The 14,058-nt window shown below is 42.4% G+C and overlaps 1 protein-coding gene across 5 annotated transcripts in view; it reads left to right on the top strand.

Moving 5' to 3' along the window:
• DLGAP1 (DLG associated protein 1) overlaps nucleotides 1-14,058 on the top strand; it is a 324,376-nt gene that overhangs the window by 254,535 nt on the left and 55,783 nt on the right. For all 5 annotated transcript variants that reach the window (XM_047828475.1, XM_047828474.1, XM_047828476.1 and 2 more), the window contains one exon: nucleotides 5,042-5,415. In XM_047828475.1, the coding sequence (XP_047684431.1) occupies nucleotides 5,042-5,415 (374 nt within the window). The remainder of the gene's footprint in view (nucleotides 1-5,041; nucleotides 5,416-14,058) is intronic.

Raw genomic sequence — 14,058 nt, forward strand, 5'->3', positions numbered from 1 at the left:
AGGTGGCTCAGTTGGTATGGCGTCAGACTTCCACTCAGATCATGATCTCATGGTTCGTGAGTTTGAGCCCTGCGTTGGGCTCTGTGCTGACAGCTCAGAGCCTGGAGCTTGCTTCGGATTTTGTGTCAACCTCTCTGTCTGCCTTTCCCCCAGTTGCTCGCTCTCTGTCTCCCTCTCTCTCAAAAATATATAAACATTAAATAAAGGTATCTTTTGAACAGTGTACAACTTTATGTACATGTATATTTTGGAATTCTTTTGTTGTCCTTTTGTGGTTTTATCTGTAGTTCTTATGGGCTTGTTGTTATATTTGAAAGAGTTTCTAGGGGCGCCTGGGTGGCTCAGTCAGTTAAACGTCTGACTTCAGCTCAGGTCACGATCTCATGGGTTTGTGAGTTCAAGCCCCGCGTCAGGCACTGTGCTGACAGCTCAGAGCCTGGAGCCTGCTTTGGATTCTGTGTGTCTCTCTCTCTGCTCCTTCCCCACTCATGTTGTGTCTCTCTCTGTCTCAAAAATAAAATAAACACTAAAAAAAAAAAAAAAAAAAAAAAAAGAGAGTTTCTAAAATTAAGTAACCAGAAAGTGCTAAATAATTCCTCAATGCAGCTTTATAGTATGTGACCCATTAGCTTAGCCAGTCAGACTGTATTATTAAGAAGATACAAAACATGGTCTGATCCTACATCTGTTTTGTGGCCACTTGACACGGGTGTGTTCTTGATCACAAAGGTTAACCAGAGCGATAAGAACGTCTAGATATTTTGTTCAGAAAACTCTCACTACTACAGAAAAAAATAATTATTGGCACAGGCCTTCCCGAGGCTTTTAACACTAGCATTATCTTTCCATGCAAATGGAGACAATATTGAAGAGTCAGGTGGAAGCTGAGATAGGATAGAAATTTGTTTTCAATCTCTCTTTTTTTTTTTTTTTTTTTTTTTTTTTTTTTTACTTCTCTTTCTCCTTTTCCTCCTCTGGCTTCCCCACCCCCCTCCTTCTTCTCCTCCTCCTCCCCCTCCTCCTCCCTCTCCTCTGACTTTTCATCCTCCTCCACTACTTTCTTAATTCAATGTAAAAACCAGTCTCTGGTCTCTATTCTCTGCAGTATCCTCTGAATGCAAGTATGGCATCAAAATCTGTAGCTTCTCTCTTGCTGACTCTTGTATATGGGAGTCCTTTCACCAACTTTGAGCTGGGGTAATAAATCATCAGAATCTAAATAAGGGGAAAAATCATTTTATTTGAAATGAACAAATAAACCTGTCAGGCAAAGGAAAGCAACAATAATGATGGTTAAAATATAGTATCATTTCTTTTTCAAGTTCCCACTGAATAAAAGGAGTACTTGCCTTTTTAAATCATGGTTTTGAGAATGTTGTCTCAAACAAGAGAAGGGTTTCACTTATGGTATATAAGCCACTCATTTTCTCTGTCTTGACCAAACAAGATTTATTTACCTGTGTTTCACCTTCTAGAACCTCACTCTACCGCACCCCTCCTGGCACTCAGACTCCAGTGGATTCTAAATTATTCATGGTGGGGGCGCCTGGGTGGCTCAGTGGGTTGAGCGTCAGACTTCAGCTCAGGTTAGGATCTCAGAGTGTGTGGGCTCGAGCCCAGCGTCAGGCTCTGTACTGACAGCTCGGAGCCTGGAGCCGGCTTCAGTCTTCCTCTCTCTCTGCCCCTCCCCTGCTTGCACTCTCTCTCTCTTTCTCTCAAAAATAACTAAACATTAAAATTTGTGGTGCCGAATCGTGAGAGTAGAATTAGGGAAAAAAATAATCTCAGGAGAGAAGACAGAATTTAGAGCCCAGCCTGTAAAACCATGAAAGAGTGATAACCAGGAAAAATTGGAGATTTGGTTGTATGAGTTTCTGGAGCAGTCTCAAATGCAAGCGAATTGAGGCATGAGAAGGAAGGAGGTGGTGGGAAGTGTGAGCTGTATCTTGGATCTCCTGTCTTCTCCGGCAGACGTGGGCATTCCTTTTCAATTTCCATTTGATGATTGATAGATGGTGCTTCTTGGAGTATAACGCTGATAACTCTAGCAGAATTGTGCCAAGCTCCACACTGCAGTGAAATCTCAAACTGAAGCTCCTCGAATATAACGCGTAGCAAAATGATTCCCGTCCTCTGTTCAGCCCCTTATTGGAGGTGGGGCAATCTCACATTTTACCTCCTTGGGTATTGGGGCTTGGCCAGCCTGTTGTGAAAGCCATGTCCCCAGGATTGTCCCTGTTCAATCTAACCCTAGTGGATCTCTAGCATTGCTGCTACCTACCATCCTGAAGGTCCCCATTGATCAAAATACTCAGTGAACCCTATTGACCTGGAAGGGGAGCTGACAACAGCCACCAGATGGCACCAAATTGCAGTTGACCCTGGGGAGTGTCCCCAAACCCTGTCACTACACTGGAAATAATGTGACACCCTCCTTTCTATATTCCCCATATCACACTTATCACATCATGGCAAGATGTCTCCGGTAAATCACAGCAAATGAAAGAATACTCTACTTGGCTACATCGTGCAGTTTTGATTACCCACACTGAAAGAGGATGCAGGCTGGCCAAGAAAAAGCCGTAAACAACCCATATGGAATACGAGCGGGCCCCGTGTCCTGAGCAAGATACAACATTGCTCATTATTTCAACAAAATAATGAGTTCACACTGTAAAAACTTGTCTTAGGAGAAGTAATAAAAGGATCTGGTTTCACTAGATTCGAACAGAGAGATTGATTTTATCCTCCTTATGGTCATCAACCCCCTCTTGTCTTCCAATGAATAACTGAGACTCAGCATCACCGAGAGGGGTTATCCCTTCAAACTTTCCTGGGAAACAAGAGGTAGCTCCACGGTGGGGGCAGGGCACGACACTAAATTGGGCAAGGTGAAAAATCAGCAATGCACGCGTTAGCACACTTAGCCCCAGGCTCCACGGGAGCCCAGTGGGAGAACCCGAGACCAGCCTCTGCTCCTGGCTCCGCCCCTTGCAGGCGGGCGCTGGGAGCCTCCACTGGTCGCATTACCTCTTCAGCACCTGAGCTAAAAGCTGTGGACCTTGGGCTGGGAATTGCTGAGTTCTGTTCAAACTAAAGGATGTATCGCTCATGCACTAAGCTTAGGCGGAAGACTTTCCCCGCGTGAGCCAATGGCAATCATGCATCCTGGGTCACTGAGTGGTGGCTACGTTTATATTGTTGACATTACCCCCACTTCCAGAGCATATATGATATTGTCATGTTGCATCAGGTAATTCCTAGGAAATAGCAAAATAGTTTTGTCCTTATATCTTTCACAACTAAGGAAATCACTCCAAATCACAGGGCAGCAGAACAGCAGCACAGCATCATAGGATCCTTCTGTTTGTTGTTCCTTATAGGATGCTTCCTTTGAGTGGCCTCAGGAAACATCCTAACTATTAAACCAAGTATTTCATTTAGTGAGTGGCCAAAGTGGTGGCTCAAACCAGAGCTGGGATTGTATGGTCGGGAGTAGCTGATCTGGCGTAAGGAGTGACCATTTGCTGTGATTGGAAAAGGCATCGCCGGGAAAGTGATGGAAATGCGATAATTGGAATCATTTTTTAAAATTATTTTTTATCTTTCAAAGCTTTTTTTTTTTTTTTTTTGAGAGAGAGAGAGAGAGAGAGAGAGAGAATCCTAAGCAGACTTCCTGCTACCAGTGTAGAGCCCCATGCACGGCTCCATCTTGCTAACCGAGAGATCATAACTTGAGCCAAGAAGAGTGGGTTGCTTAACCTACTGAGCCACCCAGGACTCCAATTTGAATCATTTTTAAAGATGACTTAACAAAAGTCTTTAGAAAGTTGGTTAAGGAATTGTTCTTTTCTGGCAGGGAATTCACTTGAAAACTTTAACATTCTTTTTGATCTGTATTTTGTACATCATGCTCCACAAATACAAGGCTGAAAACCAGTGTGTAAGGCTTCTTCACATAACCTCAGAGTTATAATCAGGGAGTTGGAGAGAAGACCAGAGGCCACTTTAGCCAGAGCCTCAGGGGGGACCTCAACTAAATTGCACAAGTCCAGAAAGGACACTTTTCTGCACAGACACAGGCCCCTAAGTTGGTTAAGTTGTCTTGAAGGACAGAATTTTAGGGACTAGTCTCCTATAAGCTACCCACACACTTCACCCCCCAACACAGATTTGGAAACAAGGGAGACTATAATAGAGGAGACTTTTGTGCAGTATATTCCCTCTTAGAAGATAGCTCTGCTCAGAAACAACAACAAAAAAATTCAGAAGAGTAGTTTCTATAGTGAGCATCTATCCAGAGGAAGGAAGGAAGGAAGGAAGGAAGGAAGGAAGGAAGGGAAGGGAAGGAGAAAGAAGAGGGCTGGAGGGAGAAAAGAGACAAAGACAGGAAGGAAAAGAGGGAGAGACAGGAGGGAGGGAGAAAGAAAGGAAGAAACCAAGTGCCAGTAAACCAGAGCTCCAGGAAGCTGAGACAGCTGAGTCAGCCACCCCCAACAGCTCCCCCCACCACCCCCACCCCCAACCCCGTGCTTCCCACTGTTGTTAGGATTAGATCACACTTGCTCACAACTCTTTGCTTTCCTCCTTCCTTTTTCAATGTTTATTATCAAACACCGCAATCTTCTCCAATGAGTTACCTTGTTTAACATTAGCTGTATTTAATATATTCCTGAGAAGGCAGACACTACCCTGGGTTTATCTACACATGTATTATCTCTCTGGGTGTACTGTTGCCTGCGAAGATTTCTACAGATGGCTATTTTATGTTGATTCATTTAATTTCCATTTCAGAAACTTCCATTTCAGAGGTTGGTGTTTTTCAGTCTTTCTCCCCCTCAGTCTTCTGGGTATGTCACCTCATAGGAGGCCCAAATATCCCCTCTAGGCAGGGATCTCACTTACTCTATCAATGGACTTGTTTTCATGTTCAATGTCTTCGTGTGTTTCATGTGCCCTGATTCTCAGTGGATGTTAGTTACAATACAGAAATTAAAACCCACACAGAAATCACAGTGTCTTTGTTTTCACTGTCTTCCAGTGTCATCTTGCATTACAACATATAAGAAGACACCACCTCCAGTCCCACCCAGAACTACCACGAAACCTTTCATTTCTATCACAGCCCAGAGTAGCACAGAGTCTGCCCAGGATGCCTACATGGATGGACAGGGCCAGCGAGGAGATATTATCAGCCAGTCTGGACTGAGCAACTCCACGGAGAGCCTGGACAGTATGAAGGCTCTGACAGCCGCCATCGAAGCTGCAAATGCCCAGATCCACGGCCCCGCAAGTCAACACATGAGCAACAACCCTGCCACTGTCACTACCACGACCACCATAGCCACTGTCACCACAGAGGACAGGAAGAAGGATCACTTTAAGAAAAATCGATGCCTTTCCATTGGGATACAGGTAACAGCCTCCCTTTCTGTCCTTTGAAATAGGGACCCAAAATTCAAGAAATGTAACACTATTATTTTTCCAGAAGATGTGCCGTCTGCCCCTTTTGGACGACAGAGCCACGTGTGGGACCAGAGTTTCAAATGATTGGCTCTGGAACTCCTACATTGTTAAATGTGAATTTAAAAATCATGAAGATATTTTGTCTGTGGGCGTTATTAGATTATTTTTGTTCTCTAAGTTAGATTATTTTTTGTTCTCTAAATTGAATGTGTGACTCAAAGCATTAGGATAATTAAACAAACACAATCAAACACAAAGTGCCCTCAATTCCTAATGCACGTTTTGATTCTCAAAAAAGGAGTGGACATCCAAGAATGACCCGGGTTATGGGTTTGTGTTACAGTATGTTCAGCACTGTTGAGGAACCACATGAGAACAAAAATGTGAATCACTTCTCATACATGTGGGAGTGAGGGAGAGGAAGACCAAAGTGACTGGTCATGTAGAAAGCGATCACTCACACCACAGCATCATGAGCAAAGAATGTGCATTAGTCTCAGCATAATTGTTGGTTATTTAATCATGCATTTCAAAAAATGGTAGATAATTCAGCAGGCTTCTCAGTTCAGCCCAGAGTTTTCTGCTCAGAGATAAGATCAAGCCGACTCTTGTTTTTCACATCTGTTCGGCTTGGCTTACCCAGCTAGAAATTTCCTTCCCTCAATGGAGAAGAGTCATTCTTTTCTCCCTTTTTTGTTGTGCCATATCATGCAGGTGCCCTTTGAATAATAACTTCCTGACGTGGTGGCCAATAAATCTATTCACAATGAACCAACTCTAAGGCACATCTAACAACCAGGCGTGGGGTAGGTTTTCACGATGATTTATTTTCACAGTGCATTCTGCAGAGTGCACTTCTAAAGGGCAATATTTGTCTAGTAGCAATGAGTCAAATGCTTTTTTTTTTTTATATATATATAACCTACAGGTTACCATAGCGCACATTATCAAGTTTCCTAAAAGAACTTGTGGCATTGGTGCATGATACTAGGCGACACAGCAGGAGGCACATGCCCAAAGCCAGCCTCCACCCCCATGCCTGCCTCTGCCTCCCCCCAGGAACTAACTGCTCTCCCTACTGTCCAAAAGCTTTGAAGGAGTAGGGAAGAGCAGAGGCCGGCATTCCGTGTTGTCCCAGGCGCATGACGTGATCTTCCTGAGCCTGTTTCCTTAACTGTCCCCCACAGGATTATTTTGGGGACTGAGTTTACAAATTTCAGCTTCCTGGGGGGTCCAGAATTTCCATTTGGGACGATGGAAGAAGTCTGGACGTGGATGATGGTGATGGTCGCACAACAACGTGAATGTACTTAATGCTGTGAGCACTGCACACTGAGAAGGGGTTAAGATGAAGGATTCATTTTGTGTATATTTTACCCAGGATAAAAGAAAAATTGACCTTCTTTATCTGGCACATAACTGGCACCCAGTCATGTTAGTTTTCTTCTACTTCCTTAATGTTCAGTTTCTTCTGTATTTTACATCATTTCTCAATCGATTATATATTCCTCTGGCTCAAAATTCAAAGGTTATAAAAAGGCATTCGGTGACTAGTCTCCCTGCCATTCTTATTTTTTTAACGTTTATTTTTTGAGAGAGAGGGAGAGAGAGCATGCAAACAGGGAGGGGCAGAGAGAGAGAGAGAGAGAGAGAGAGAGAGAATCCTAAGTGGGCTCCACACTCAGTGCGGAGCCGGACACAGGGCTCAATCCCATGACCGTGAGATCATGACTGGAGCCGAACTCTAGCATCAGACACTTAACTGACTGAGCCACGCAGGCACTCCCCACCCAACGCCCATTCTTATTTAATAGCCCATCAGTTCTCTTTGCAGGAAGAAATTAATACAACCAATATTTGCATCTCATACACACCTATTTGGTGCATATTCAAGCAAATACATATTTTGATTTGTTCCCCTTTTTTCCCCAGAGGTTAGTATATACCTCAGGCTATTATATATCTTGCCATTTTGCACTTAAAAATAGCATATTTTACAGACAATTATTGGCTGGCTCAGTTGGTAGAGCACATGACTCTTGATCTCAGAGCCATGAGTTCCAACCCCATGTGGGGTGTGGAGATCAGTTAAAAATAAAATCCTAAAAAAAAAAAAAAAAAGATAATTGTTTGTCAGTCTTACTGTTCATTTTATTTAAAAGCTTCTATCTATCTATCTTAATCACCTCCCAGGTCTGCCCATTGGTCTCAGAGGCTTTTCTCCAAATAATTCTTACTCAGAATAAAGCATTCATACACATGAAATCCACCAAATATTGTGTTGTTAGTTTCACCCAGTAAGATAGAACTACTCTGAAATCCACATATAGTGTTGGGGAGAAGAGTTGTTTCAGAGACCATCGCGCTTCTTAAATGTTTGAATATTCTAGTGAGTGAAAAAATGGTTCTACCTTTTCCTCCATTCACACTGTTCACTACTGTAGACATTATATGGAAGTACTAAGTACTTGACGTGGTGGTCTCATCTACCCTTACAACAACCCTGGGGACATAAGTGGGATTACCATCTCTACAGTATACATGAGGACACAGAGAGGTTGAGTGACTTGCCCAAGGCCACACATCCTATGTTGACAGAGCCTAGATTGGACCTTGATGGTTAATGTGACCATGCTACACCACTTCTTTGATGGAGAATAATAAATAAGTACAAATTCAAGGCGTAAAATAGTCACCAAATTTCATTACACTTTTCTCTAAGTTAAATCTTAATCCCCAAAACGTAGAACACCAGGATCTTGGACTCTTTCCCACCATTTACTTCTTTAGGGTCAGAGTTTCCAAACCTTTCCCAACATTTTGAATTTAATCCATGACGAATAGTTAATACTAAAATCATTTACTTTGCAACCTGTGTGAGTTTAGGCCAAATACGTAATATTTCCAGTTTCCTCATCTGGAAATTGGCAGTAACGGTCACTATTCCACAGGGTACCTTATAGGATGTAGTAAAAATGGACTGATATAATATATCAGGCTCGAAGTGTAGTGGGCCCAACAAATATTAGATTCAGTTGTTATTATTAACCTTACCTTCCCTTCAAACCATAATTAGCCAAATATGCTGAAATGTTATCATCTGCCAAGGGCTTCCTTAATTTTTTCAGGATGGAGATGTAATTACTTTGCAATTTCTTTAAACATTTTGAGAGTCGCTTCATAAATTTAAGTGGATTACCGTAGGTACTATGTAAGAGTGGTGACATTTGTCCATTTGGGGATCTAAGGGCGTCAAGGTCACAAAGATAAATGTACATACAATGACTGAACCTTGGAAGATGACAACACTTTGCTACAAATCAGCTGTGGGTTTAGATAGGTGGAGTGGGGTTGGAGCACGGCGTACAATGCCCTCCATTCCCATCCTTGAGACCCCTGACTCCTTTCTGTCTCGCTTTCTTTCTGCCTTGAGGATCACAGTTCTTATGGGAAAGAGCTACCATGCATCTTCAGGAAGAGTTCCATTGGGTAATTTTGCTACTACCCCATACAGTAAAGATGCAGCATCCTACTTTGGCTGACACTCTAAGCATTTTTCATGGACGTGAGCGTAGCCACGTGGAACCCGTTAGAATCCCACTCGGGAAAATAGAAACCATGCTCAGTTATCAAACAGAGGCAGTTTGATACATAATGTTGGAAAGGCTGAAAGAGCAATACTGGGAGGGACTAAGCAATTACCAGTGCCAACCAGAACTGAGGGAGCAAAAAGGGAAAGGTGGGGTTCCCAGAATTTAGGAGCTCAGGGGAGAGTCCCCACTGTAGCCAGCCTCGGACCACCGAGGCAGGTGTGGTCAGCTGGTGCTGGGACGTGCCAGAGAGCAGTGCATCTGGTGCATGAGCCAAAGCGGCTGAAAGCTGTGCACTTGGGCTGGAGCACTGCCCACAGGAGGTGGAAATAGGAAGAAAGTCCCTTCTCTCCTCCCACCTTCCATTGTTAGAATATAACTCAAAGCTGGCCAGCACCGAAGCCTGGGAAATGTAGTTGCCGATTCCTGGCCCCCGTGCCACAAAGCAGAGGGATACAGAATATGGGCCTGGAGCTGCTGGACAATAAGTAAGTTACCAGAAAAAGGCACTTTGTCCAATAAATAAATAAATAAACCATGAGCAAGTATATTAAAAAGCTTAAGATGGGTAGGGTGAATTTGTAGTCTTGGTTCCCATGCTGTTCTAGTGGGAACATCTCATGGAACGAAATATGATTCTAGAATATCTTGAAGTATGTATTTTTTTATAATATGGCTCCAAAACTCAAGTCAACTACTTTATCCGGTGCTTTTTCTGGTGGTCTAGTGGTGGGCGGATGGGAAGAGGGTAACTGGTTGCTTCAGGTTTAGAGCAAAGTTGTATGTCTTCTAAAAAGTCAAGGGTAACGTTAAGGGTAATTTTTTTTCCCTTCAAATTACAAAATAAGTAATATATGCATATGGTGTTGTTGTTGTAAAGGGGATTCATAAAGTATGAAAGTATACAAAACAAAATATTCTGTACTTCTTTTGTTTTTAAAAAAATTTTTTTAACATTTATTTATTGTTGAGAGACAGAGAGAGACAGAACACGAGCAGGGGAGGCAGAGAGACAGAATCAGACACAGAATCTGAAGAGGCTCCAGGCTCTGAGCTGTCATCACAGAGCCCGACGTGGGGCCTGAACCCACGAACTGCAAGATCATGACTTGAGCTGAAGTCGGACGCCTAACTGACTGAGCCGCCCAGGCATCCCATATACTTCTTCTTTCTACTTCTTTCTACTTCTGATTCCTACTCCCTTCCCCAAAGGTAGCCAGTAGCAGTGGGAGGTTACACCATCTTTTAGTCTCTCGAGAGTAATCTTCAGCTCCAGATGAGTTTCACATAGTAGCTTTAGACCTTGACCCCTCCACCTCCAGATGTTAGGTTGTGACTTCCCTCCATGACCATTTAACTTACCTTGTAAAACAACCTAAAAGAGCTTGAAGCTTAATCTTCACATTGCATAACATGTGATTGTTTTCTCATTTTCTGAATTAAAAATAAATGAAAATTTAGTTATCTGAGATGGCGCTCCTAAGATTTACTTACTTATTTCCTGTAATGCCTGTCCAAATATACAGAGATATGTGTTATGGCCCGTGTAAAAAGATGAGTCCGACTGCCAAGCGGAGTCCTTCAGAATGATACAAACCAAGTGAGTTGTTACCATTAATTAAAAGAGGGCCTTGAGAAATAAAGAGGTCACATCATATCTGATTTGTAATCACTGGACTTAAACCAATGAAGGAAAGCTGTGCAGATAGTATGGATAATGAGTCTGTCCTTGACCAGACTGTGGTCAGGCTGCTCTGAATTCTCCTGACTAGGCCTCGACTTTTGTACTTCTGTGTCCATCTTTGCATCTTCTCACCCCATTTCAGTGAGAATCCTGCTAAATCGGTTTAGCCAGAATCCCCTGGATATCTGATCATGTTCTTCATCCTCTGTCATCCCCCAGTGATGTCTGATCAACCCGGCCTGCCTTTATCAAGATCCCTGTGAGGCTTTCTCTCATCCCTGAGGTTTTCTCTCTGTAATTTTCCACCACTGACAACCCCCGACCCTGCTTCTTGGCTATAGATTCCCACTTTTTCGTGTTGTATTTGGAGTTAAGCTCTATCTCTCGCCCACACTTCAAATCCTGCTGCGGTCCCTCGGCCGATCACAATAGTCCCCCTGAAGAAAGTGTACCTTGCCATTCTTTAACAATGTCATGAATAGTTTTTTCTTTCTTTCTTTCTTTTTTAAATTCTTTTAACGTTTTTATTTATTTTTGAGACAGAGAGAGACAGAGCATGAACGGGGAGGGGCAGAGAGAGAGGGAGACACAGAATCAGAAGCAGGCTCCAGGCTCTGAGCCATCAGCCCAGAGCCCGATGCGGGGCTCGAACTCACGGACCGCGAGATCGTGACCTGAGCTGAAGTCGGACGCTTAACCGACTGAGCCACCCAGGCTCCCCAGTTTTTTCTTTAAATGTACTCAGTATATTCAGACTTTGTAAACTTTATTTTGATGTCCTTGAAATCAGAATGAATGCATATTCAGGAAGAGATTTTTAGGGAGACATATCTCAAGTCAAAATTCCAGAGATAATTTTAATGGATTCCACATAGAAGAGATATTACAGTCATGGTTCCCAACTGTTATGTATTAGAACTAGAAATTAACACTAAGATAACAAAAGCTAACCACTTGAAACTATTAAAAAATATTCCAAATAACATTTGGATGAAGGAGGAAATTCAAGATTGTTGTGAAATAAATGATGAGAGTCCTATAAATCATCACTGTGGGTTGTGACCATACCTATGATCTCAGAATCCATAGCCCTAAGTTCTTTCATAGTTAAGCAATACTGCAACATAAACAAAACATTCAATTCACAAAACTAGATAAGAACAATAAGTTAGAAGGAATTATTAATGATGAAAGTAGAGATAAATGCATTGGAAGATAAAACAGAGCAACAGCAAAACAGCTAAAGTCAGATTGATACAAAATCAGTTCTTTGGGGAAAAAAAATAAGTCTGATTGACAGGGAAAACAAAATTCAACAATATTAGAAATGAGAAAGCCATTTTTAAAAAACTGTTTATTTAGGGGCGCGTGGGTGGCTCAGTCTGTTAAGTGCCAGACTTCCACTCACTGCTCAGGTCATGATCTTGCAGTTCATGAGTTTGAGCCCCACGTCGGGCTCTGTGCTGACAGCTCAGAGCCTGGAGTCTGCTTCGGATTCTGGGTCTCTCTTTCCCTCTACCCCTCCCCTACTCATGCTCTTTCTCTCTCTCAAAAATAAATAATCAAAAAATTTAAATAAATAAATAATGTTTATTTATTTTCGAGAGACAGAAAGAGCACACCCATGAGCAGAGGGGGGGCAGAGAGAGAGAGAATCCAGATGCCCCAGAAATGAGAAAGCTTTTATGGGGGTGTCTGGGTGGCTCAGTCGGTTAAGTGTCCAACTTTGTCTCAGGTCATAGTGTTGGGGTTCATGGGTTCAAGCCCTGCGTCCAGCTTTGTGCTGACAGCTAGGAGCCTGGCACCTGCTTCAGATTCTGTGTCTCCCTCTCTCTCTGTCCCTCCCTCACTCACACTCTGTGTCTCTCGCTCTCAAAAAGAAGCATTAAAAACAAAATTTTTTTTAAAGAAAAGAAAGGTTTTTAAAAAATTATAAAAAATTCTTGTGGGGCACCTGGGTGGCTCAGTCGGTTAAGTATCTGACTTCAGCTCAGGTCATAATCTCGCGGTTTATAGGTTTGAGCCCCGTGTTGGGCTCTGTGCTCAAGAACCTGAAGCCTGCTTCAGATTCTGTGTCTCCCTCTCTCTCTGCTCCTTCCTCATTTGCTCTCTCTCTCTCTGTCTCTCTCTCAAAAATAAATAAACATTAAAAAAAATTCTTGTGGCAATTTTAGGGTGGTAAATTTTAAGGTCTAAATAAAATAGACGTACATGTAAATTAGTATTACTAATGTAAGAGGAAGTATAAAACCAGCAAGAAGAAATCAAATAACCATAGAATACATTGCCAAATAAAGTAAAAAATATACTTCCCTGAAATGGTACACAGCAGGATAAATTCACAGAAAATTCCCAACCTTCAAGAAGCAAATAATTCTTGTTTCATTTAAAGTATTTAATAATAGAGGCGCCGGGGTATCTCACTAGGTTAAGTGTCTGTCTTGATTTCAGCTCAGGTCATGATCTCACGGTTTGGGATTTTGAGCCCCGACTGGGGCTTTGTGCCAACAGCACTGGGCCTGCTTAGGATCCTCAATCTCTCTCCCTTCCTCTCTGCCCTTCCCCCATGCTCTCTCTCTCTATCTCAAAATAAATAAACACTTTTTAAAAAATAAAGTATTTAATAATACAAGAAAAAGTATCAAGATTCTTGATATATTTTATCAAATAAACATAATTCTGGGGGTGCCTGGGTGGCTCAGTTTGGCTCAGGTCATGATCTTGTGGTTTTGTGAGAGTCAGGCTCTGTGCTGCCAGCCCCGCACAGCTTGGGATTCTCTCTCTCTTCCCCTCTCTCTCTCTGCCCCTCCCCTGCTTGCTCTCTCTCTCTCTCTCAAAATAAATACATAAACTTAAAAATTAAAAAAAGAAATAGGGGTGCCAGGATGGCTTAGTTGGTTAAGCATACCACTTTGGCTCAGATCATGATCTCGCGTTCATGGGTTCGAGCGTCGTGTCAGGCTCTATGCTTCAGCATGGAGCCTGGAGCCTGCTTCAGATTCTGTGTCTCCCTCTCTCTCTGCACCTCCCCTGGTCGTGCTCTGTCTCTCTCTCTCAAATATAAATAAACATTACAAAAAAAATTTTTAAACATTAAAAAAATAAAGGTGAAATGGTAAAGGCATTTCAATTAGATTCAGAAACTAGATCTAGATTCCTGTTTTCATGTATTTATTCAGCACTATTTGCCTTTATTAGCCAATACACAAAGCAAGAATGTGAAATGAGGTGTAAACATTCCAAAGAAAGAGTATAAGTGCTTTTATTTGCAGATAATACGCATGTCCCCTTAGAAAATCTAATGGAAATCACTGGAAA

Source organism: Prionailurus viverrinus, chromosome D3 (genome assembly GCF_022837055.1).
Source record: "Prionailurus viverrinus isolate Anna chromosome D3, UM_Priviv_1.0, whole genome shotgun sequence".
Classification (NCBI taxonomy): Eukaryota; Metazoa; Chordata; class Mammalia; order Carnivora; family Felidae; genus Prionailurus; species Prionailurus viverrinus.